This window comes from Gadus macrocephalus, chromosome 18 (assembly GCF_031168955.1).
Source record: "Gadus macrocephalus chromosome 18, ASM3116895v1".
Lineage (NCBI taxonomy): Eukaryota > Metazoa > Chordata > Actinopteri > Gadiformes > Gadidae > Gadus > Gadus macrocephalus.
The window spans coordinates 9263838-9291266 of NC_082399.1; the positions used below are offsets into that span (position 1 = coordinate 9263838).

At 42.8% G+C, this 27429-nt stretch overlaps 1 protein-coding gene across 5 annotated transcripts; it reads left to right on the top strand.

The window, feature by feature from the left end:
- The first annotated feature begins 242 nt into the window (after positions 1–242).
- On the top strand, positions 243–27404 carry LOC132446584 (phosphatidylcholine:ceramide cholinephosphotransferase 1-like). 5 transcript variants are annotated; one of them, XM_060036926.1, is made up of 6 exons: positions 243–649; positions 12678–13418; positions 16212–16329; positions 20583–20736; positions 23353–23519; positions 23986–27404. In XM_060036926.1, exons 2-6 carry the CDS (start codon positions 12691–12693, stop codon positions 24166–24168), a joined length of 1350 nt encoding a protein of 449 aa, XP_059892909.1. In that variant the 5' UTR covers positions 243–649; positions 12678–12690; the 3' UTR covers positions 24169–27404. The 5 variants fall into 5 exon arrangements, with proteins under 5 accessions (XP_059892909.1, XP_059892910.1, XP_059892911.1 ...); XM_060036927.1 differs by lacking the exon at positions 243–649 and adding an exon at positions 5218–5350 and having other exon boundaries at positions 23986–24290; XM_060036928.1 differs by lacking the exon at positions 243–649 and adding an exon at positions 9205–9361 and having other exon boundaries at positions 23986–24290.
- Positions 27405–27429: the final 25 nt, after the last annotated feature.

A 27429-nucleotide genomic window follows, 5' to 3' on the forward strand; every position in this document is an offset into this window, starting at 1 on the left:
GTTCTATTTATTTGTATTTTATCAAAAATATGAATATAGCAATGTCTTTTGACAAAATACTTGTCAACATGAGGGTTGAAAAGTAATTTTCAAAAAGTAATTTTCAACCCTATATCTGGTACCGAGACACCGAACTCCGTGCAGACCGGCTAACCCTGATTCTAAATCTGCGCGCCTTTTGTTGACGTGTGTGAGCGTGAGGTGGGCTCATCACTAATCCCCCCCCCCCCCCCCCCCACACACACACACACACTTAAACTGGTGTTTTATACGTGTTCCGTACAGCATGAAGCTGTAATAAAAAATGAATTATTGGATTTAGAGATTATAAGCAAAGTATCCTTCTATGGAAAATTAAAGCACCATGCTACTCGTCGTTTTGTATTTATTTGCATGCCAAACTGTGGCTTAGCTTGGATCGGAACTGCAATGAAACGGCTCCTTGAAACGCCAAATTATGCTACAATCACCACAGGACCCCGTCGCCATCTCCGTCAACCTAGTATAATACAATGAAGTGATCAGTGAATCGCTAACTATCTTCATCTTGGTGTTACGAGTCTGTATGCTGATGTGGTCGTTGCTGCTCGGAACTAACTGGCCTGTAACGCTATTTCTGGAGCTATGCCGCGGAGCGATGGTGAGCCAGGTAGGCGCTGCATGGCATATACTGTGTTATGCATTGGATTGTTATTTGATGCTTGTTGCGTTTGTAAATCCAAATCGAAATCCGAAACTTTGAATCGACATTGTGTGTGTGTGTGTGTGTGTGTGTGTGTGTGTGTGTGTGTGTGTGTGTGTGTGTGTGTGTGTGTGTGTGTGTGTGTGTGTGTGTGTGTGTGTGTGTGTGTGTGTGTGTGTGTGTCAGTCATCCAGCCTGTGGTCTGTTCAGTCTGTTTGCTTACACGTAGCAACTGTTAGTCATATTTTGAGACGAGAGCATGTATTGCAATAACTGGTGAGGGATGTGACGTGTTCATGTGTGTGTCCGTTAGATTAAGTTATTTCAGTGTCGTTAGGCTCTGTCATTATTTGTGTGTGTGTGTGTGTGTGTGTGTGTGTGTGTGTGTGTGTGTGTGTGTGTGTGTGTGTGTGTGTGTGTGTGTGTGTGTGTGTGTGTGTGTGTGTGTGTGTGTGTGTTTGCCACATTTGAGAGGGAAACTTTTATTTATTTATTTTATCACATTTAATCTCAATAATCGCTACTTTGCTTTTACAGGGCATTCATATTCCTCATTTCAGGTAATAAACCAGAGCAGACAGTGTTTCTCCAAGCAACGAGTACTAGTGACACTGTGCAGATCCATAGCTGGCTCGGTAATGGTGTCATCTCTCATCTTTATGGGCCTTGTCTCTTCCTCGATTTCAAATTTAGCAAATGTTCTGCTCTGCTAGCCCGGCCTGTAACATTCTTTTAGCCACTGGTTTATCTGTCAAAAGAGATTATCTCTCAATGGCCATTTTATAGAGGTATCTGTCTCTGTAGCACTGAAAGGACTTGACGTGTTTTTAGATGTTTCTAGTTTTTTTTCTTTACTTGTGGTTGTATTGACACGACTTGGTCTATACCTTCGTACAGTACAGCAATATTATGAGTTTTGCAATTGAAAACAGCATGAGAAAAGGTTCAAATCTGTTTCAAATTTCTAAGCCGTATACCTTTAATGATCCGTGAGAACGGTGCCTCACCCATACCCTAGGGCTTAGAGTGCATGGACTCATGAAAAGAGCCCTTGAAATCTATACGGGCACCTCGATGTGACCCATATCCATATTTTCTCACCATTATAGATTGATTGCAAGTATATCACAATATATTGTGCTATATTATTATTATTTCTTATGCCATTTCTTATCCTTCATTTTCTCTTCAGTATCTCCTTTATCTGCATCTGGCTGGTGAAATATTATCTTTTTATCACAAAAGATCAAATAATTCACTTCATTCATTTCTTTAACGTGTAGCGTAAATTGCTGTATTTCATGACCAACTGAAAAATCATTTGCGGTTTTAATAATAAAAATAATCATAAACTTTATTTATATAGCACTTTTCAAAACACAGTTACAAAGTGCTGAACAATAGAAACACAAATTAAAACAAAGAGCATAAAATCCCCGTACATATAGGTAATCCCAGGCCCTTTTAGGTCCCTCTCGCTCCTCAGGGCCCCTGAATCATCTGGTCATTACTGCCCTTGCGAGGCCAAGGAAAGAGTAATATTCACACACACACGGTTAAAAGCACCACAAGATATCTGATCTCATTATTTGGTAATTGAAATTGTTATCACTCGGCACTAAGAACACACAGAACAGAGGCCATAGATTTAGAGATTGAGGATTGGCAAGTTTTGGTTGCAAGACCAATGTGAAAATTAAACATGAGGGGTGTTATGCAAGCTTCAGAGCAACAGGCCATTTTAAATGGGAGCCTTGAAGAAATACATGTACTAGTATTTAGTTATTGGGTCAAAACGAGATCCAGCGTGTTTCCACCGATGTGGGTTGGGTGCTAGACGAGCTGTTTGAAGCCAAGCGTATCTGTAATGGACAGAAAAGCCCTTGCGAGGGCATCAGATGGGTTATTCACATGAATGTTGAAATCCCCAATAAGCAAAATATTGTCTGAGTATGTAGCCAGATCAGTTGCAAAATCAGAAAACTCATCAACAAAAAATGAATACGGTCCTGGGGGACGGTATACTACAGCTAAAACGAAAGAGTCTGGAACTCGTTTCGCTTCTCGGGGAGCTGTGGTGCAGAACACAAGCACCTCAAAGGATCTGAATATATATCTATTCTTTGGCTTTAAATTAAGCTTAGAATTAGATATCAGGGCTATTCCACCACCTTTCTTAACTTCTCTAGATACTTGGGTGCTAACGTTATTGGGTGGAGTAGCTTCGTTTAGGGCTAGAAACTCATCTGGTTTTAACCAGGTTTCACAAAGGCCTAGCATGTCGATCTTATTATCAATAATTAGATCATGGACCTAGAGCGCTTTAGATGAAAGTGACTTTACGTTCATGAACCCTATTCTGAGTGCTACCATTTTATTATTTTCCGAGGTATTTTCCGAGTCTGAAGCGGTGAGGATGCCGCGGTTTCGACATAATGGTCGCGGCCCTCGCCTGCGGGTTTTACACCTCGAGACAGTGCGAGGCCGCACCACCGTACATATAGGTACAGCGTTAATTTCAGAGGGAGTCCGGTTAACACTCAGCTCTGGAAAGATTGGTGCAATAGATACTGGTTCAGCTAACCCATCTGCTGTTCTAGACTCTGCAACGTAAACTATCATGTTGCTAGCAGGTTTGCTAAACTCCTGCAACCCAGCGTGCTGTGAGTGGATGAGTCACGCCTGGCTAAGACATCTATATTTTTTTTACATAATTGAGGCGCCAAACCCAGTAGGGTGTAGGCCGTCTCTCATGAGCACACCAGGGCGACCACACAGGGAGGGCCAGTTATCTATGAAACCAAAGCCCTGCTCTGAACTATATCGTGTCAGCCAGCGATTTAGAGACAATAATCTACTATAACGCTCATCATTACCCTTATCGGGTAGAGGGCCAGAGAGAATTAATCGATGCCGACACATCTTTCTGGCGAAGTCACAAAGCCTAGCTATGTTGCTTTTTGTGACCTCGGTTTGTCTCGTCCTAGCATCCTTGGTGCCGACATGAACTACAATGTTGTCGAAACTAGTGTCGGTGTTTGGTGCATCTAATCTAACTCCGTATGTGGAGAATAAAGATTAAAGAGAATATCTAAACTTAAGGCCCACAATGCAGAGGACTTGCTCTGCAGCCTGGAGTCTGCTCCTGTTACAACGGCTTGAAACAGGATCCGATTATATCAATGACTAAGCTTATTTCCACTTTGAAACCCATGTATACGCAGACATTTTAGACACAATTTAGCAGAATATTCATTGATTGGATCAATAGCTATTTTTGCCTTCACAACAAATCTCCACAATCATGGCACTCTGCTATGAGAGTCATTTTCAAGGAAAACAACAGAACTACGAGGGATATTCATTCAGGATTTTATTCTGCCATCTGTCACATTTGAGAAAGAATGTTCCAAACATTGTGATACTAAACACCTTGAAACTATGGTTTGTTTGTGTACTTCTTGACATACCTATAGCATATTGGTTATCTATCTATCTTCCTAAGTAGTTTGTTAAATCATGTGACTGTACCCTGAAGAGAGAGCAATAATACATTTGATTTATAACTGTTTGTACTTTGTGAACTGTACTGTCTGTTCCTTTACCACTGTAGTCTTGCTCTCTCTGCGTGTCTCTTTACCTCTGTTGTCTTGCTCTCCCTGTCTGTCTCTTTACCTTGGTTGTCTTGCTCTCTCCCTGTCTCTTTACGTCTGTTGTCTTGCTCTCTCTCCCTGTCTCTTTACATCTGTTGTCTTGCTCTCCCTGTCTGTCTCATTACCTCTGTTGTCTTGCTCTTTCTCCCTGTCTCTTTACCTGTGTTGTCTTGCTCTCTCTCCCTGTCTCTTTACATCTGTTGTCTTGCTCTTACTCCCTGTCTCTTTACATCTGTTGTCTTGCTCTCTCTGTCTGTCCCTTTACCTCTGGTCTTGCCCTCGCTTTCTGTCTGCAGCCAGTCCGTTTCTCATTCTTTGTGTTTGCGATGTGTTACTATGTCGACGCCCCAGCACAAAAGGTTGCTAACCACATGACTCTGATCTCTGGTTGGTTGGCTCACACTTTGTGTGTGTGTGTGTGTGTGTTTGTGTGTGTGTGCATGTGTGTGCATGTGGTGTGTGTGGTAAGCTATCAAGTAATGCTGAAACAGGCCCTAACCTAACTTCCGGATAAAAGTGTGTGTGTGCTTGTCATTCAATACAGCTTAGCCGGCCTTTATTGAGGTTTGAGTGACATTTTGCAGCATAATCACTTGGGTCTGTTTGAGAGGTTCTTCAAGAGGACAAGATGGCACATCTGTGAGTGTGTGTTGTTTTGATAGAGAGTGCTGCATGTGTGTCTGACCTGGTGACCCAAATGACTTTACGTAACCCGGAAGCCAAAGTTATTCAGGCACTGACCCACTAAAAATAGCACATGGTATTGTTTATCCCGCAGAGAAACTGAGCCTGGAGCCATGGTACCCCGATGACCACGCTCGTGGTTGGTTGGCCAGGTTTGGGGGGTGGGGGCCGGGGGGGGTTGGAGGTGGGGGTGGCCGTGTTAGTCAGAGGAAGGGCGGGGCCGAGTATGGCTCAGGGCTCGTGTTGAGTCAGACAGTTACTCAGATCTCCCACTAGCCCATCAGGGAACACCATAACAACATAACTCAACGGTCCCAGGCAACGCAGGAGGGTAAGCCCCATGTTTTTCTCCCTGTTGCTTTACACAAATTGTAGCGAGGGGAGAACGAAAACAACTGCCTTATGGGATTAGGAGCACACAGGGAGACCTGGTTTGGCAACTCTGAAGGTACTCTGTAGGGGATTTCAAGTGCAGACATTATGAGGAGAGAACTAGACCGTTTATAAACCCTGTCGATTTTGACAAAAGTTCAGAGCGCTACAGAGATGTGCGTGATGGCAGGCGACTGTGAATATAGCTCTGTAAATCAGGTGTAGTAGTAGTAGTATTAGGAAGTAGCAGCAGTGGTAGCAGTTATAGTAGTACTAGTAGATTCAGACGTAGTCATAACCAAGGGGTAGATCATTATTCTTTTATTTTATTTAACATTGGTAAGTTATTTGGATCAAATTTTTATTAACAACGGCAGCTTGGCAAAGGGCACAGCTTTAGGGAAGGGGATAGGGACTGAAATAAATGTAAAAAGTTTGAAGACGGCTGCGCACAGTACTTGCATATGAGATAGAGAGTTTTTATTAGGATAGTTTAGTGGCTAAGGTATGGTTTTGATGCCCAGGTCATTGTTGACATCATCAGCCCCCATTTGTGACGGTAATGACCAGCATCTGAATTACTGTATGTGGCTTTGGGGTAATTCCTCTGCTGAATGACTAAATGGTAGAAAAGCTCTCTGTTTTGTTCCTCTCTGTTCAACGGTTCACTTGTTGAGTCCTCTGATGCAACTTCTTAGAAGCTGAAACAGAAAGAGAGAGGTGTGTGTGGGGGGGGGAGATAGGGTTCTTAATGCCGCGTTCCCACTGCAGGGTGCGGTACGGTTCGGTTCGCCTCAGTCCGGTAGGGAGGGGGCAGTATAGCCCAGCTCAGTTCCGAGGTCGCGTTTCCACCGCAGACAGTACCCTTTATGCTAGGCCGGATGTCGATCGCCGTGGCAGCTACGTAAACATCGTAAACAACGTCTTCCTCCCCAAGAATGCAGAGGAACGTCTCCACCTCCTTGTTCGCCCAAGCAAGCTTTTTACGCGACATGTTAATTGTAAGGAATAATACCTCGAGGCTACTGTTTGTTTGTTTTTATCCCCACGTCGCCCGGAAGTGACGGTTCTGTCTACCAATCAACGGAGGGGGTGTGTAGCTCGAATTATCCGACAGCCTTTCAGGCGTCTCAGTACCCCAACGGAGGAGTACTGAAGACGAGGGCAAAATGAGTACGGCTCAGTCCGGGTCACGCCCACTTTTGGCGGTGGAAACGCAACCCGTACCGCACCTTTGCGAACCGAACCGAACCGTACCGCACCCTGCAGTGGAAACGCGCCATTAGTGCGCTTGGGAGTGATTGTGGGGATTCCCCTGTCATTCCGGTTTTCTGACACAATCTCTGGAGTCGTTGAGCTGACAGTGAAGAAGAGCTTCACAGTCTCTATCCAGCTAGCCCCTTTTCTATTTTACATTTTCGAGTGTGTGTGTGTATGCGTGTCAGTGGAGGCTTCTCCATTGAGAAGAGGGAGGAAGATCCTCCTTAACATTGTTGAGAATAAAAAATTGCCCAGACTACTGTAATGAATTAATGCCCTTAAATATGACTTTAATGCCTTTGAATATATAATGTTTGTTTCCCTGGGTAAAGGGACATTAGCACTCCCTATCGCCTATTGACAATTACTTCAGGGAGGACGTTCCTCCCTCAGCTTCCATTGACTCCCATTCATTTCCCTGAAAGTACTGGCGGCCGGTGAATAACATGGGGCTCAACGGGAGAGGAGGAAAGTCCTCCTCTGAGTGGGTGTGACCTTAATGATTCGCGCAAAAATCTATTTGCGCTGCGCAATTACGCCTCGTTTCCACATACGTACATTCTCGTATGCGATCCAACCGTCTCCGACCGAAAGTCCATTCATTCCCATGTGATTCTCCGTAATGTCAGTTTTTCCTCCGAGACTCCTCCCCTCCGTAAAATTTCAGTCCGGTATGTGCGTAATATACGTTAAAAAAATGTAATAAGAAGGATCCGTCGCTGGTGTTGCCAGATTGGGCAGATTTCCCACCCAATAGGGCTACTTTTAATCTCGTTAGGCTGGAAAAATTTAGCCTGGCTCCGCCCGCCTAAGTACTTCCGCTCAATTTGAATTTCCCTTCAGTACTAGGTCTGGACCTGCTGTATGTAATTTGGTTTTCTGCGCTACCACAGTGTGCGCCCAATCAGCGAACAGAGGGCGTGTCTGAGAACAATGCCGATAAAGTCGTGCGCCAGTTTGAGTTTGCCGTACTATAAAATATTGATTTACAATGTGCAATTTTTCCCTGATAAATTAAATTCGACGAACAAAACCTGCAGCTGTCGTTGACGGACATTTTCGTGCAGACGCGCAAGATGTTTGGTTTGTGTACAACCTGCGCGAGATTCCCGGCGCATGATATACGTCACAACCAAACGTTAGCGATTGGTTATGGCAGATCCAGAGTGGCACTGGGCAGATCCAATCATTTTAAACTTCAACAGACACCCGCCTTCAAGTGAGTTAACGTTTGTCAATTGATTAGGTCCAGACTCTCTGTACAAATGAAATGAAATGAAGTGAAGTACGAGAGTCTGGTAGAACCAGGCTAGGAAAAATTATCATTGGGTGGGAAATGTGCCCAATCTGGCAACGCTGTCGATAACAAACCCGCTCTGCATTGCCGCTCAGTCGAAGAGACGCAAAGCAAGTGAAATCATCTGAACGATAGCGAGATTGTAACATTTGCAAATAAAGTGTACAATGGAAACAGGATATTGTTCATGTTTTATTACACAAAGCATTCCATTCATTGAGTTACAGTGCTAAGTAAGCGACCAAAGAAAAAGGTAGACCACTTCCCAAAATCTAGATCACCAAAAGTAATGGCAACGTCAGTGTTGTGAGTGCTACATGGTTTGCTAGGTAGGCCTACTCATGGCTTACTGGTATCATTACTAGCAATCGACTGTATTGCTGTCCCTCTTTGCTCTTGAATAATGGCAAATCTCCAAAGTGGGCTGTTCATGGTTTCACTGATTAGAAAAATCTTAATAGGGCAACCAAACGCCACGACAAGAGTCAGGACACGTTGGTGCTGCTTTCCGACTTTCCTTGCTAGTAGGCACCATGCTTATAGATCAGGTTGTTTGAACTGTTCTTGTTCTTTTACTAGTTTGTTAGTGACCGTTCTGTTTGGTATTGTGGAAAGGGTGTGGTAAGGGTGAATGATTCAGAGCATGATGGATTTTAAATGGCATCACTTTTGATCTTGAGTCTTTTCTTAAAACAATTGTAACTGAAGATAAACATAGCCAAATAACAACCAATAACTTCAGTAATTGAGGTCAAAAATAGGCCCAATGAATTTGTAATTTACTTTTACCAACCAAGAGTAGGCCTGACTTGACTAATGGGCTTTGTATCCTTTCCTTCTGCCCTTACAGTCCATTTCAAAGACATGCTGCCCACCAGCTTTCAAATTACAGCGATGCCACTGGTGGCTTTGTATCAATTTTATTCACATAACTATCCCTCCCTCACATTCTTAAACCACCGTACACCAACAGTGCAAGCAGGCCAATGGCCACCAGGCCACTGTCCTCCCTCCCTCACTTTAAAAACCACCAGCCACCACTGGTGCGTGTGCGTGTGCGTGTGCGTGTGCGTGTGCGTGTGGAGATATTTTCTCTGTGACAGTTGAATATGACAAGGTTATTTGAGAAGCTGGGGTGGAGGTAGGGGGGGGGGCTAAGGGTGTGCTTGTGTCACAAGACAGGAAAGACAATAAAAACCTACAGACTCTAAAAGGGAAGTGAGTTGTTTCAAACATTCGTGCAACAAACACTCTTGAGAGACACACACACACACACACACACACACACACACACACACACACACACACACACACACACACACACACACAATTATTGAATCTAAGGTCTGTCCTCCTACTAAAACTTTATGGGATCATAGATCAGAAAGTTTATTGCTGCAGCCAGAGTTCAAGGTAAGAACCTTCTCTCGGGCAGCCTCTCATTCTGTGACCATATGAACCCATACCGTCATGGCCATCTCTTTATGAGGTATTGTGTCTAGGACCGATGACCCTTCTGTAGGCTAAGTAGCTCACAATGGTTGTTGAGTATAAGAGTTTTTCACGGGTCTCACGCCATTGCAGGAACACTACTTGCTTTTTCAAGGACAGCAGATTTGCTAGTTTGTGAGATGGGAAAGGTAGCAAGGAGACATTGAACAAAGGTGTCCTTGTGGTCGTAAGACCAGCTGTGACCAGCTGGGAAAAGCTGAAAAGGATAGACGGAGTAAAGCCAAATAAGAAATGTTCCATTATAGTACGAAGGAACTACCAAAGATATCAAAAATACACTGCTGCCGTTTGTACTTTAACTCTAATGTTTGAAGCTCTTGTGTGCCCATTACAATAACTAATAATAATAATTCTGTTTTGTTATACTACAGTGACCATTGAATTGGTTTGTAGGGAAGGGAGTAAGAAATATTCTCCATGGCACTAAAAATAGCATTGCTGACACCCTCCAGTCCCACTTTCTCTAAATGTAGATCCTCCATTCAGATAAATAGGAACCGCATGCAACACCGTGACAAACAAGTAGACAAGAGGACAGAGGGCTGTATCTGGGTAAATACTGACATCATGAGCACCCGTGAATATTACTGGAGAGAGACAGTGGATGGCGGGGCCCTTTCTTAATTCACATGCAGAATTCTACGTTTTCATTAACTTTGTGTATATCACATACATCATATATAGGCATTGCAGAAAAAATAGTGTGAGAAAATATTGATATTGGTTAATCTGACGTTATTTTTGTATCACTATTTAGCATCTCCTTGGCCTCGCTTTGGGAGTTGTGTCTCTCTCTTTAGTCCTACTGAGGTTGAATGGAAGGGCTGATCGGGTCAAATCCGCTACCGTGTCAACGGATCATTTTATCTAATGGCTCAGATCAGGTAAAAGTCTTTAGTAATGGACAGATTAAGGGTGCTGGGTGAATAACCCAGTTAATCCCATTAACTCAAACCTTTGCTCTTTAAGAGGTCCCATGTGTTTTTATATGGCTGAATTTTTAATATAGGCTTTTGGAAGGCTCTTTCGCAAATGCTAAACTACCAGTATGGGACTGTTCAACTTTTTTAACTTCTTTGAAGTGTAGATGTTGAAATTACATTTAGAATCTTGACGTCAAAAGATTGTAATTCTACAAGAAAGAAAAGATATGGTTGATGTTATTTTTTGCATATCAGAACACAAATTAACAAGATCTCAGTGTCTCTTAATCTCCACGTTCTGTCTTTATTCTGATTAGGAATGCAGCAATAGGCCTACTCTTTGTTCTGTAAACAATAACAGCCTCGTAGAGAAAGATAACTCGCATACACATCAACGTTGGCCTAAATAGCCTACATGCCAGCCAAATACTGTTCAGAATCACAAAGCAAATATATCAAATTCTTACCCACCCTCGCCTCGACAAACTTTCCATTCACTTGCCCTTTATTCTGCTACCCTCCTCTTCTTTCTTTTTTTAGATTATTGTCTGGAGAACAAATCCATCCTTTTTGCTACACAGCCCATATTTCTTGTGTATTGTTCAAAGAGAAACCCAGTATTCTCTCCTGGCCTGAATTCTGTATGATGATGGGAAAACAGAAGACACATGGTAAGACAAAACGTTCACCACCAGCCTCCGACCTGTGAGTAAATAAAGCGACTCGGTCCACCCATCTCTCTTAACTCTTGTTAAGTTTCTTCAACCCTCCGATCTGTAAGTAAATAAAGGAAGTCGTCCCGCCCTTCTCTCTTCACTCTGGCTAAATCCCCCCCTGGCTCCAGCGAGAGGGACGCATTGAAAGCGCGGCACCGAGCGATATACGAGCGGACAGCGAATGGCAGCGATTTAACACGGTGATTTGTCGTTGACTCGCTAAAGGAAACTCGACCAAGGGATAAGGATATAGACATTTCCACTTTCACGTGTTGTTTTCTTGTTACGGTGGAATTGTAGGAGTCCGATAGAGCCATCGACGAGCAAACGAGCAGAGAAGATAGGACAGTCGGACAGGGCTGTTTTCACTAAAGTAAAGGGCTGTATTATATGCTTATGGCACACACCCTTTACTGAACAGCTGGAGCAAGTAAGTCACCTTGTGATTTCTGTTTGGTGATTATTGGGATATTTGGATTTGAAAAAAACTACTTTTTCAAAGTGTTCCTTGATAACGGTGTGCTACGCAAACGGGAGTCGACTCAGACTGGTGACTTACGTTATTGAAAACATTTAGTCTGTTTCTAGTATTCGTATGGTTTCGTGTTTATCGAGTGTTGAAAAAAATATTAAAGGCTAGGTTCGTATCCGCATTAAACGGCATGTTCTGTCTGACAGCGACATGTACAGGGGTTATGTTTTTGAACACACGGCTTGTTGCCCTCCTGATGCATAGCGGTCCTCGGAATGCAGCCTCGTCTCGGAATTTGCGTAACGTGATGCAACTAGTTATGCTGCTAGAGAGGGTGCGATTGTCTCCCTCCCTCCCTCAAGACATTAGCACTGTTTACGGTCAATCCTAGAGTACACACTTTTTTTTATACAGACACGAAAAATGTATTTTAACCATATAGGCCTACTACGGGTCTTCCGATTTATGACCTTGTATTTCGGCGTTCACAGTAAACCACAACAACATTATGCGAAGTATATTATAATGTGTTGCAACTTGGATGGTTCTCTGTTGTAAAGGGTCAGGTGTTTGTCTGAAGGGGAGTTATATGATTTCAAATGTTTTCAGTTCGATTTGGCCGTTTGATATTATTAGGAAGGCCGATTGTTCTGACCTTATCTGTTACACCATTGTCATTACTATTAACGAGTTTCATAGAAGTCTTTAGTAATGGGCCTAGTATCCATTTTCGTTCTGTTATTTATAAGCTTGGTTACTGTCAGATTAGTTCTGAACAATGAAGTGGTGTAGGGAGTCAATACTGGTATCTGTGTCATGATACCACAGTAGCCTTCCCTAGGCCATTGTGTCAGTGTTTTCTAACTACACATTGGTGTATTTAGAATTGGTTAACAAGGGATATTCCAAAACTTTTAGATATAATTGTAAACTATTTGAGCTCTGCAATATATTTAAATAGGCGTGAATGACCACGGGGGATTGGTTTAAAATATATTGTTGATAATAAAAGTAATATCTTGGTTATGTTAATACTTTATTTATTGTTTTTTTTTTTGGTTTACGTTCGTTCCCTTAATGTGTCCCTCCCCCTCTCCTCTTGCCAGGTGAGTCATCATAATGAAGGTGTCTGATTGGACGGGAGAGGATGTGGTCCGTTGGCTGGGCGACCAGGGCCTGCAGGAGTACTGCGACGCCCTGCGGAGCCTCAACGGACGGGCCCTGCTGGACCTTGGCCCGTCGGACTTCGCGTCGCCGCCTCTCTCCCGGGTGACGTCGGATGGCGGCCAGCAGCTCCTCGAGCGTGTGCAGACCCTGCGGCTGGAGCACCACATCCGGGCGCACAAAAACGTGCACAACGGACACGCCACCTCCAACGGCGTGAAGGCCAACGGGACGCCCGGCCTCTCCGTCAAGGGGGACACGGGGGTCACCAACGGCAACGGCCCCCCGAAGCACAAGTCCCAGCCGGCCCAGAGGAATGGCGTCCGCAACGGGGCGCTCGTCGGCAACGGCTTCGCGGACGACCGCCACCACGGAGGCAACGCCTGGATCCAGATCCCGCTCCCCGCCGCAGGCGCCACGGACTCCTCCTCTCGCTCGCCGCTCCCCGAGGAGTGGGGGCGGACGGGTGTGGCGGTCCTGTACGCCGTGACCTGCTTCGTGCTGACCACGGTGATGATCTCGGTGGTGCACGAGCGTGTGCCGCCCAAGGAGGACACGCCCCCGCTGCCCGACAAGTTCTTCGATTGGTTCGACAGGAAGGAGTGGGCGTTTATGGTCTGCGAGATCATCGGATTGCTTCTGCTGGCGCTTTGGCTCGTCAATTGGGCCCTCCACAAGCACAGGTAGGGATGCGTGCGTGTGTGTGTGTGTGTGTGTGTGTGTGTGTGTGTGTGTGTGTGTGTGTGTGTGTGTGTGTGTGTGTGTGTGTGTGTGTGTGTGTGTGTGTGTGTGTGTGTGTGTGTGTGTGTGTGTGTGTGTGTTTCTTCGTTGTTCTAAGATATTGTCTGAAACTTTTGTCAGTTCGTAGTTCTGTCAAACGTCTTAATAATTACCGCCTTGAGATCCATCCAACGACTTTATCTCGTTCTCAATTAGTTCGGATAAAATCCATCTCGTCGGATTGGAAGGTTGGGATAAGAAAATAACTACTAACTGTGACGTCACACTTTAGTGCGTCATTAAGTCACTCCTTAAGAAAAATGTCCAACCCCCCCCCCCCCCCCCCCCCACGTCCGCCCTACTGAACATAGAAGGTAGCGTCTCGGAAAGCCATCCTGCTTTAATAAACAATAAACATATGGCATCTGCTCGGAGGCCTCGGTTCGAGGACACACACAGTGACGCATCAAAGGCCTTATTTATTTACCTTTGGATAAGGCCAGATGTGACTTTTGACCCCTGCATTCCTCCCCCTTTCTATGTCTCTACAGACATATTTATATCCATCTATCCTATATATCTCTATCTCTCAACCTAGTTCCACATCTCTATCTAGCTCTACATCTATTTCTACTTTCTGGCTCTTTCTGCATCTATCGCTACTCTCTCTGCATCTATCGCTACTCTCTCTGCATCTCTCTCTCTCTCTCTCTCTCTATCTCTCTATCTCTCTATCTCTCTATCTCTCTATCTCTCTATCTATCTATCTATCTATCTATCTATCTATCTATCTATCTATCTATCTATCTATCTATCTATCTATCTATCTATCTATCTATCTATCTATCTATCTATCTATCTATCTATCTATCTATCTATCTATCTATCTATCTATCTATCTATCTATCTATCTATCTATCTATCTATCTATCTATCTATCTATCTATCTATCTATCTATCTATCTATCTATCTATCTATCTATCTATCTATCTATCTATCTATCTATCTATCTATCTATCTATCTATCTATCTATCTATCTATCTATCTATCTATCTATCTATCTATCTATCTATCTATCTATCTATCTATCTATCTATCTATCTATCTATCTATCTATCTATCTATCTATCTATCTATCTATCTATCTATCTATCTATCTATCTATCTATCTATCTATCTATCTATCTATCTATCTATCTATCTATCTATCTATCTATCTATCTATCTATCTATCTATCTATCTATCTATCTATCTATCTATCTATCTATCTATCTATCTATCTATCTATCTATCTATCTATCTATCTATCTATCTATCTATCTATCTATCTATCTATCTATCTATCTATCTATCTATCTATCTATCTATCTATCTATCTATCTATCTATCTATCTATCTATCTATCTATCTATCTATCTATCTATCTATCTATCTATCTATCTATCTATCTATCTATCTATCTATCTATCTATCTATCTATCTATCTATCTATCTATCTATCTATCTATCTATCTATCTATCTATCTATCTATCTATCTATCTATCTATCTATCTATCTATCTATCTATCTATCTATCTATCTATCTATCTATCTATCTATCTATCTATCTATCTATCTATCTATCTATCTATCTATCTATCTATCTATCTATCTATCTATCTATCTATCTATCTATCTATCTATCTATCTATCTATCTATCTATCTATCTATCTATCTATCTATCTATCTATCTATCTATCTATCTATCTATCTATCTATCTATCTATCTATCTATCTATCTATCTATCTATCTATCTATCTATCTATCTATCTATCTATCTATCTATCTATCTATCTATCTATCTATCTATCTATCTATCTATCTATCTATCTATCTATCTATCTATCTATCTATCTATCTATCTATCTATCTATCTATCTATCTATCTATCTATCTATCTATCTATCTATCTATCTATCTATCTATCTATCTATCTATCTATCTATCTATCTATCTATCTATCTATCTATCTATCTATCTATCTATCTATCTATCTATCTATCTATCTATCTATCTATCTATCTATCTATCTATCTATCTATCTATCTATCTATCTATCTATCTATCTATCTATCTATCTATCTATCTATCTATCTATCTATCTATCTATCTATCTATCTATCTATCTATCTATCTATCTATCTATCTATCTATCTATCTATCTATCTATCTATCTATCTATCTATCTATCTATCTATCTATCTATCTATCTATCTATCTATCTATCTATCTATCTATCTATCTATCTATCTATCTATCTATCTATCTATCTATCTATCTATCTATCTATCTATCTATCTATCTATCTATCTATCTATCTATCTATCTATCTATCTATCTATCTATCTATCTATCTATCTATCTATCTATCTATCTATCTATCTATCTATCTATCTATCTATCTATCTATCTATCTATCTATCTATCTATCTATCTATCTATCTATCTATCTATCTATCTATCTATCTATCTATCTATCTATCTATCTATCTCTGCATCTATTTTCCTGCCCCCTTTTTCTATCTCCCTTCCTCTCTCTCTCTCTATAGCCATGTTATCTCTTCCGTACGCTCTTTCTCTGAACTTTACCACTTCCTTCTCTTCCTTCTTTCCTCTGACTTGCATTCATTCAATACATTTTAAAATACTTGCATTTAAGCAGAAAAGTGTAAAAAAATAATTAAGCCCTCTGTCTCTCTCTCCACCCCCAGGTCTATCGTGGGCCGTCGGTTCTTCTTCATCATCGGGACACTGTACCTGTACAGGTGTGTCACCATGTACATCACCACGCTGCCCGTGCCTGGCATGCACTTCAGGTGCGCCCCCAAGGTAAATGGACACCTCTCGATAGTGCCCTGCAGGGCCCCTGTGTTGTCGCTGTTGTGCTATTCTTGTTATTTCTCCTATGTGTGCGCTGTCACACCAAGCTAATGAAAAATGTGGTTTGTAAAGTGTTGATATTGGATAGTGAGTTTGATGTTGTTGTTGTTGAGGTTGAGTTTAATAATAACAATTACAATCACGAAAAAAACACTGTTTTTGTGCAATATTCATTCATATAACCTGATCGGTTTGTGTTGCGAGACTAAACGGAAAGCTCATAGTATTCAGCTGACAATACACATGATTCAGCTGGTGACAGAGTGAAATGGATGACGAGGGGGTGTGGTGAAAGGATGAAATTATCTGCTGAGGGGGTGAAATGAGAGGGTGAATTAGGGCCCTATGAAATCCGTTTTATTTTTTTCCAAATTCCATTTTTTTTTTTTTTAAATTCAGTTTTTTTTCCGTTTTAATTTTCATGAATTCAGTTTTTACACTTTAAGCAATTTAAATCATCAAAACGAGTGTCAAATAAGTGCGAACGAATAAAATTCTTACAATTTAATCAGATAGAAGACTACATTTAGTAAAACATCCCAATATTGCACTGTTTTTAGTGCTTCAAATAAAACAACATGACATAAATAATAAAGTGCTTATAAACTCTTTTTTTATAAACTCAAATTGTGGTTTGAAGGGGCGTGCCCTGGCTATGGCGTTCATTGTTTTTTATATGGATTTTGGACTTCAAGTGGTCATCGCACGTATCTTTGCGTTTCCAATCGATAGTATGTTGACATATTCTGCAAAACAGCTGATCACGTGACCTGAGTGATGGAAGTGTTTTGGACTTCTTCGGCTACTTGTTAGGAGCGGAAGTGGGACCTATTGTTTGCATTCCCGCCACCTAGGCTGGAGTGGTGGACCGGGGATTTTTTTTTACATTTTTGTTGGAGTGACTGCTAAACATTCAGTGACGTTAATGTCACCTGTGTTGTTTCCTTTTCCCTCGAAACTGAATTTCACCAAAATTATGGCGAATTCCGCTGCATTCCGCTGCATATTGTAAATGTGACGCGTGATGTGCCTTGTCGCTGTTACATGTTATATGTGCTGCAGAACAGGAACCTGCTGGAAATCAGTTATTTTACTGAGACAGGCCCATCTTAAATTGTAACTTTGTTACTTTTAATACTTTCCTGTATAATTAAAAATAATAATAATAATAATGATCGGTAGATTCCGTTTTTATTGTCCGATTCCGTGATTCCGTCCGCGTTTTCGTTATCGCGGAAATCATAGGGCCCTAGTGAATGGGCCTTCTCCCAGGTCTGGATCTCTCCAGGGACCTTGACCCCAACAGGGTCCTAGTTTTCCATCTAGCATTTCCCAGTTAAATGTTAAACATGAAACTGTGTGAGGAGGGAAGTGGAAAGGAGTTGTCATGGGTATTGTGGGCTATCTGTGGGGTATTCCACAATAACGCTGGTTGATTGACCCTGTGCCGACTAACCCAGAGTTTTGGGTTCCACAGCAGCGGTTATGCATTAGTTCAATCAACTCGGGGTTGGTTAACACAGGGTTGTGCGCGTCCAAGCCAAACCTAAAAAGACGTGATGTATGGATCATGGTAACCCTGATCGAAATGGCGAAACGGGCCGCTTATTTTAATGAAATGGAACTCCAGGTTCTCCTGGAGAGCTATGACGAGGAGCAGGACATTATCACAAGAAAAGGGAAGGCTAAAGCCTCTGCAACCCGGAAAACCAAAGCCTGGAAGCGGATCGCTGACCGCGTAAATGCGTTAGTTATACGTCAAAAGCATGATCCTTAATATTTGAGCCATGAATCTATAAATATCCCAGTTAAGAATTCTTAACGTTCCTACCACATAACCCTTTTCTTCTAAAAAAATATGTACTCCGATGGCTCCCAAGCGGTCAGCGGATCAAGTCGAAATGAAGTATAAAAACATACAAACTGGTAAGCTTTTCCCACCATCGTATTGGTCTGACTTGAAATAAGCCATTTTTTTTAAGCCATTCGTGAAAAGGCTGACAGTCGGCAGACTGGATGTGGCCCTCAAATTGTCTTGACCCCGGTGGAGGAGCTGTTAATTAACATAAATTCAGGGCGCCCTGGCAAGGAGGGGGTAGCTGGAGGTACCTCCTCAGAGAGTCAGGGGCCATGTGAGGGTACCCCACTGGTTGAATGCAGGTTTTTGTGTTTTCTTGTATTTTAGATTTTGTTTGCCTTCGAAGTAACACATGCAAACCGTGTGCGTGCCACAGCGCATATGTTCCAAATGTTTCTTTTTTTGGTAACTGGGTAGAAAACCTAAAAGTGACAATTCATCAACTTCACAGATCAAAATGGATTTCATCAACTTCACAGATCAAAATGGATTAGTGTGTGTAACGATCAAACATTCTCCAGTGGATGTAAGTCCGTTAGGACTATTTTATACTTTATGTTGTAAGTGCCTCTCGGCATAGTACTCAGACAACATTGCTCTTTGTATGATAGGAGGCCGATAAAAACCTTGGATGGGTCATCTGAAAGGACTGAGATGTGCTCAGCATCTTCAACATTATAGCTAAAACTACCATTTGCAAAAAAACGGAGGGCTACGCAAATAGTCTGGAGTGAACTGAGGCCAGGTCCTCGATTGGTAGTGTTGGCTATTTAAATGCATTAAAGATTTGCGCGAGAATCGATATCTCCAGCAAAAAGTCATCCGATATGCCAAGATGTCGAGCCGTGGTTTTATTAATCGCTCCCGGTGGATTGCACGTATAATTTGCGCTCCGATATCAGCAGTTCTCTCATCAAAAGGGCATGTCATTGTGGACACATGAAATCTGCGGTGAACGCGGGTGTAAATACCCAAAACCGGGTTATGTTTCAAACTTAACCTGCGCAAAACCTGCTCCAACCAGATTTGATTCAGAGCATATGTTTCTATAGTAACTAACATATCTTGTTCATTTTGGAACGGAAAACCTAGGGTTACCGGAAACCGTGGGTTAACTTACTCGGTTATGTGATAAAACCGGCTTTGTGGAATACCCCACTGAACACATTCACACATCAACCACTAGCAGTACAGAGGAAATAGATTTCAATGACACGTATTCGAAACAAAAACCTTTTTCCTATTCGGTTCGCAAGCCTGTGCCAGCTCAGCCCAACCTAGTCCTATATACTGTATATCTCCTTTTTTTTATTTCTTTTTTTTTACTTTTATTTCTTTTTTTTTACATATTAACAAATATCTAGATATTTACATCTTTAGCTAATTTACATTTATTAGAGACTATCAATAGAGTGTTTGTATGAGAGAGAGTGTGTGTGATTGGGTCTGGCTGTGCTCGTGTGTGTGTTTTCTGTTTCATAGCTCAGGAAGCCAGCAGTTATCTCCAAAAGGCCCCTTATGTGCATGTGGCAGACAGCTACAGGCTTCCTCCATGGTACAGCTGACCTCGAATCCATGACCAAATGTCTTGTCTCTTGCCCTGCCTCCTGCCTGCATGATGTCATTTAAAAAAACAACTGGACAGTCTCTTTCCGTCTCTGTCACACCACCTTTCAGTTCTGTAATATCCCACACCCTCTGCCTGGACGTACCAAAATCATTTAAATCGGGGCATCGTCCAAACCCTATTTTGAACTATATGCCAATCAAGTTCAAACCGCACCTGAACCGAATCTGAATCAGAATCTGAATATGACCTCAGTGTGGTCGTGGTGGGTCCTTGAAATGTGTCGTGCAGGAAGTGTATGTAACGTAACGTTGCATTAGTCATAACATCCGGTGGTTCAGAGAAACGCTCGTATGGATGACTCAGATCTTCCAGTCTGTTTGACGTTACACTCCCAGTGTGGCTTCACATCCCCCCCGCAGCCCTCCTCCTTAGGGCTCCTCTCCCAACACAAGTGGAACCGCTTTGAGCCTCTCCCTCACTTCCTGTCTGGCCCTGGGCTCATGAACCCCGGGGGGTGCCTCAGGAATGGTCCCTGACATGAGAGCTGTGAACGCCCTCCAGTCCTGATGTGAAATGATTCGGAAAGAAGGAAATGATTTCATAGCCCCTCTTCCTCTCTCTCTCCCTCTCTCTCCCCCCCCTTCTCTATCCCCCCCTCCCTCCCTTTGCCTTTATTTCTCTCTGTCTCACTCTCCACCTTTTCACCGTCATCTATCGATCTTTCTGTTTCTCTTTTTCCTCCCTCTGTCTCTCCCTCACCTCTCTCCTCCCCAGGTGATGGGTGATCACATGTCCCAGGCTGGGCGGGTGTTCAAGATGATTGCGGGCGGGGGTCTCACCATCACGGGCTCCCACCACATGTGTGGCGACTACCTGTACAGCGGCCACACCGTCATACTCACCCTCTGCTACCTCTTCATCAAGGAGTGTGAGTCACCACTGTAAACTCAACCTCGCCCACTTCCTCCACACACATTGGTAATCACTGTTCACTCCTATCTATTCGTCAAGGAGTGTGAGTTCACACTTGGGCTTTGAATCCGAACTTCGTTATTCGAATACAATTTGAATATCAAAAAATAAATCAAAATTCGAACGAATATTAGGCAGCCCTTAATATTCAAACCTGTTATGGGCAGGCCAAGAGGGAGAGACGTCGGAGAACCCGACGCAGTCTTTTCATAATATTGTAATGACCACGGAAGAGGCAGTGAATGAAGTATTGATTGACAGCGATTTATTAGAAACCTAATAAACCGTTGGAACACGCAAGACCGGTAACCATAGCAACGCCGGTAAACAAACCTCGCGAAGCCCAATCCAGGTCTTGCTGAAGGCATTTAATGTTCAAAATATTCTTAATAAATATTCTAACATTAATATTAATAAACAAACTAACTTCGAATATGATTTTTGGGCAAAAGTCAAAGCCCTAGTTCACACAGACAGACAGACAGACAGACAGACAGACAGACAGACAGACAGACAGACAGACAGACAGACAGACAGACAGACAGACAGACAGACAGACAGACAGACAGACAGACAGACAGACAGACAGACAGACAGACAGACAGACAGACAGACAGACAGACAGACAGACAGACAGACAGACAGACAGACAGACAGACAGACAGACAGACAGACAGACAGACAGACAGACAGACAGACAGACAGACAGACAGACAGACAGACAGACAGACAGACAGACAGACAGACAGACAGACAGACAGACAGACAGACAGACAGACAGACAGACAGACAGACAGACAGACAGACAGACAGACAGACAGACAGACAGACAGACAGACAGACAGACAGACAGACAGACAGACAGACAGACAGACAGACAGACAGACAGACAGACAGACAGACAGACAGACAGACAGACAGACAGACAGACAGACAGACAGACAGACAGACAGACAGACAGACAGACAGACAGACAGACAGACAGACAGACAGACAGACAGACAGACAGACAGACAGACAGACAGACAGACAGACAGACAGACAGACAGACAGACAGACAGACAGACAGACAGACAGACAGACAGACAGACAGACAGACAGACAGACAGACAGACAGACAGACAGACAGACAGACAGACAGACAGACAGACAGACAGACAGACAGACAGACAGACAGACAGACAGACAGACAGACAGACAGACAGACAGACAGACAGACAGACAGACAGACAGACAGACAGACAGACAGACAGACAGACAGACAGACAGACAGACAGACAGACAGACAGACAGACAGACAGACAGACAGACAGACAGACAGACAGACAGACAGACAGACAGACAGACAGACAGACAGACAGACAGACAGACAGACAGACAGACAGACAGACAGACAGACAGACAGACAGACAGACAGACAGACAGACAGACAGACAGACAGACAGACAGACAGACAGACAGACAGACAGACAGACAGACAGACAGACAGACAGACAGACAGACAGACAGACAGACAGACAGACAGACAGACAGACAGACAGACAGACAGACAGACAGACAGACAGACAGACAGACAGACAGACAGACAGACAGACAGACAGACAGACAGACAGACAGACAGACAGACAGACAGACAGACAGACAGACAGACAGACAGACAGACAGACAGACAGACAGACAGACAGACAGACAGACAGACAGACAGACAGACAGACAGACAGACAGACAGACAGACAGACAGACAGACAGACAGACAGACAGACAGACAGACAGACAGACAGACAGACAGACAGACAGACAGACAGACAGACAGACAGACAGACAGACAGACAGACAGACAGACAGACAGACAGACAGACAGACAGACAGACAGACAGACAGACAGACAGACAGACAGACAGACAGACAGACAGACAGACAGACAGACAGACAGACAGACAGAGGTAGTCCTATTTCCTTGTCAAGGGGTGTGAGTTGCCACAAACATGCATGAGCAAACACGGACGTGGTCAATATACATTATGTACACACACATAAGAGCACTGTACAATCTTATTTGACTTCTTTGAGCATAACCAGTTTAGATGTTTACTCTTTTCTTCATCCCCCGGATATTTACAGTCGGGTTTGCGTTTTGATCAAAGTTACTTTACCTGTATTTGCTGCCTACCTGTTAGATAAGCAAACATATCACAACTCATCGTTACCAGGGATTCAGAGTTTTTAGTTTTAGGCTGCTACCACCCAGAGTTGTGATTGTCGTGTACAGGGTCTTGAGTTACTAGAGCGTTACTGATCTGTTTTTAAAGATTAACCTCATGAATTATCTTAAATAGTTAATGGTTGACTTCTGTTTTACGTGCAAAAACCTCCACAGCACAGCAGGTTATTTGAATTATTCCCACAGCGCACCTTTGGATTGGTCTGTGTGAGACACCTAGTGGTGACAGAGTGCAGCACACGCTGTTTACCTGCACCTCTCTACCTGGGGATACAGCCCCTGTATCGCGAGGTAGGCCCCGCACCCACCGTGTTTGAACCCCTGTGTTGTGATCGGTTGTCTGTGCTGCAGACTCCCCCAGGCGCTTCTGGTGGTGCCACTGGCTGTGTTGGCTGCTGTGGGCTGTGGGTCTGTTCTGCATCCTGCTGGCCCACGACCACTACTCCATAGACGTGGTGGTGGCCTACTACGTCACCACACAGCTCTTCTGGCTCTACCACACCATGGCCAATCAGCAGGTACTGTGTGTGTGTGTGTGTGTGTGTGTGTGTGTGTGTGTGTGTGTGTGTGTGTGTGTGTGTGATCATACTATGATGGCACTACATAGGGCATGACAAAACAACGTTTGTGATAAAAGTTTATCAATGGAATTCCATGATGTAGTTGGACGCAAAGGACGTACTGAACAGGGATTTGAAGTAGCTCTGATTAGATATATGACCTCATGCATGACATTTAATGGGTCTGGTGGGACTGTAGGGTCACCGCGGAAACGGATAAGAGGGTCGAACAGACGGTAAGGAAATCTGTCGAGTGAACTACACCTAAAGGCGGATTCTGCCTCCAAACCCGAAGAAGATTATTTGTTAGATGAACAGTCTGCAACTCTGCGTCACTAAGATTCAACCTCTCATCTGGTTTGAATAACGTCTTCTCTTGAAGCCACCATAACCTCATTCCAGCCAATGCTGTTCCCCCTGTCAGGCCCTGAAGGAGCACTCCCCGACCAACTTCGTGTCGCGGGTCTGGTGGTTCCGCATCTTCCTGTACCTGGAGGCCAACGTCCAGAGCACCGTGCCCCGCCACTACCAGCTGCCCTCCCTGCTCAAGAGGCTGCTGCGGAGCCAGGTCCGCTACAGCCGGCTGGCGGACAGTGAGTGCCCCTGACCACCAGGGGGCGCCAGAGGGAGGCGGCCCCGGAGGGCGATGCGGACGCTGCAGACTATAAGGACACGTTTAAAGGGGGAGATTAGCAGCCGATCGGCCAAGCGGGCGGACAAGAAGGACGGGTGTTGATAATCAACAGCAAGGAATCCGGACACATTGACTACTTACGATAGAATGGACAGACGTGACGATTATGGACGTAAACTCCCCATGGTTGAGGAATGGATCACAGAGAAGATCGACGGATTGAGCCTTAACAGCGCTGGTGCCACGCCCTTTTATCACCATGCTCGGATTAGAACTTCTTACCACGGAGAAATTGGTGCCATGTCTTTCTTACCCTTTTTGTTAAATCCCGTTGGGACCATAGAACATGCTTCTGGCTGTATGGGTGCCATGTGTTGCTCACTGGGATTAGAACCTATGGCCCTCTGACCTGACCCGCAGAAGCGCTATGCGAAGAAGGATATAATTTAAGACAAACTAGCACATTTCAATAAGGTTAACCTCCAAGATGGACACAGGGTTCAGTTCATCAGCCAAACTGTATCCCTCACCGTCTACAATCACAGAGCTGAGAATGTTTTCTAAAATGAGTGGACAAACGGGAAAGAAAGGGCAATCAACACTCAATACAAAGTGCCATTTTCAGCCAGAGTTTGCCATCTTTTTACAGTAGCAGTCTGTTGGTGGAAGTCCCCCATAATTGTGTGTCGTTTTTGTATGTCCCCAGTTAAAGAAGCACGTGTCTCTAAACTCCCCTTCACTGTGGCCTTTTGCTTCAGGCCTCAACATAATTCAAACAGCAGAAGGTGTGTGATTCCGACCTTAGATCCAAAACCTATATTTGAACTAAAGTAATGGCCGCAGTGAAAGAGTTCAGCTGTGATGTTTTATGCAAGTATTTAAAATGTTTGATAAATTATTGGTGTAGCTCTACTTTACATAAATATGCTATTATTATGTCATGGGAAAAGTTTGTTTCATTTCACAGGTGGTGCTATCAAAGTATTTAAAACTCCTCAAGTTCAACAGCTTTGTCTTGAACCAAATATCTCCTTCCCAAGATGTCTAAATAAATTCTCACTGAAGGGTGTTTTCAGATTGGACTTTACATTCAAAGAGCTGATTGGCTGCTGTGAGTCAACAGTATAGCCCACACCTGTTCATTTCAAAGCCTTTCAGGTCCACTACGTGAACAATCCTTTACATGCACAAACATGTGGCTATTCCTCAGGCCCACCGTTGAGCTAAGCGATACTGCAGACCAACGATTGGACAAAATCGAAATGTCTATTGAATGTCTGCCCTGGGTTTAGACACAACCGCCACTTTAAAAATGTCCCAGCATCAGAGAGCACAACACTGGCGCCACAAAGGAACACCTTCACTCCAGGCCGGTAAAGTTAAGCATTGTATACGTGTGTCTTCTGTTTACACCAACCAACAAAACCTACATAGTTTTTGTTTTTGGCCCGTGCAAAATAATCGGTTGTATATTTAATTTTGAATTGATTTTGAATTGACTTGACTTTCTTTGAATTGACTTTCTCCAATTGCATTTCAATGGCCTTCAATTCAATTGCAGTCATTACAAAAGCTATTAAGTGTAAAAGCACTGACTCCTCCTACCTTCATGTCTAGTTGAGCGCAGACATCTCATTGGCCAGGTAAGTGCCACCATCATGTCAAACCTCTCTTTTTTTTTTGTTGTTTGTTTTTTTAAGAACTGAGTATGAATGGTAAGTTATGGAGTGGTTTTCTTTGTTTATCTGTTACAGAATTTATTAAAAATGTTTTTCAGTTAATGGTTTATATGATTCATAGTCAAGAGAGTGTGTGTGTGTGTGTGTGTGTGTGTGTGTGTGTGTGTGTGTGTGTGTGTGTGTGTGTGTGTGTGTGTGTGTGTGTGTGTGTGAAAACAACATATTCTCTTATCCATATTTGATAATTGTATAATCTCCATTGGCATCAGATGCAAAAGGGTATTAATTCTACCGAACAATTTCCACTGACAGTGTCATTATTTAGTGTCATTATTATATTGACAGGCATAACTGTCAATAATGCCTATGAAGAAAGGTATTTTTTCTTCATAGGCATTATCTTTTTGAGGGCTGGATATTTATGCCATCATGACTCAAATTAAAACATTAGAAACAGATGTTGTTATGATGCAAAATCTTCAAAGCAGATTTTTATGTGTGCTATTACCATTATGATTTGTCCTCTTCATATTGAAATCTTGATGTTTGAAAGCAATGACGTAGTGTCTGTAAAAATTTACCATTTTGGCGAACAATAATGGTTACAAAAGAATTTGAACTCGAAGTGTTACGATTTAACCACAGCAAGCTAATGACAAGTTTCGTTAGAAATAAACTTTCTGGAGTAAATGACCAATGGATATTTTGAACCCTGTCCTATTGCCTGCATATATGATTAGAACTTTTGGAAGCGTAAGGGACAGCCGATGTTTGCTTAGTGAAGCTGGACATTTTTAATTGGGTTCTTTTTTTGAAGCATTTCTAACCAATATTTTTTTGGTATTCACTTTCGCAGCTAATCAACCTTATTTAATATGCTTTGTCACCCAATGTTTTAAATCATCCAGATGAGCCACTGTATTCATTACAATTTTCATGACAGTGTAGCAAATGGTTAATAATGAGGCTGAAACGTTTCCAAGCATCATTGCATTCCCTTAATGTGAGTGCCTTATTGTTCTGAATGTAATCTGTGGAGGTTTGGTGGGCCTCTTCTCTGGTTGAATACGGTATTGGTAAAAGGACATTAGCCATCCAACAATACAGTCTTCCTAACTATGTTTAAGTAAACACGTGTTTTGTTGGTCTGACTTGCCTTTGGATGTTGTAGGCTTTGTCCAAACCACGATATACACAAAATAATTGTTCTCAAGAGGCAAAGATAAGGATGTAACGAATATGAAGTATATTTGTTTGCGTGTTTCTGTGTGTGTGTATGTGTGACCATGTCCACAATCCAAAACTGGCTACAAAGACTAATACATTTGTACACCTCGTACTGCCCAGCATTCAATCAAAACCACTTCATTCAACGCAGTTTCATTTTATTTTCAAACTATAATCAACCGAGTACTGGAATTCAATTTATTTAACTGTATTTTGTTCTCAATGACATAGCTGTGATTTTCTCAGCATTTGAGTTGTGAAAGACTGAATAAACCTGGTCTTAAAACCGCTGTATACACTGTACTCGTGGCTCTATCTATTTTCTAAC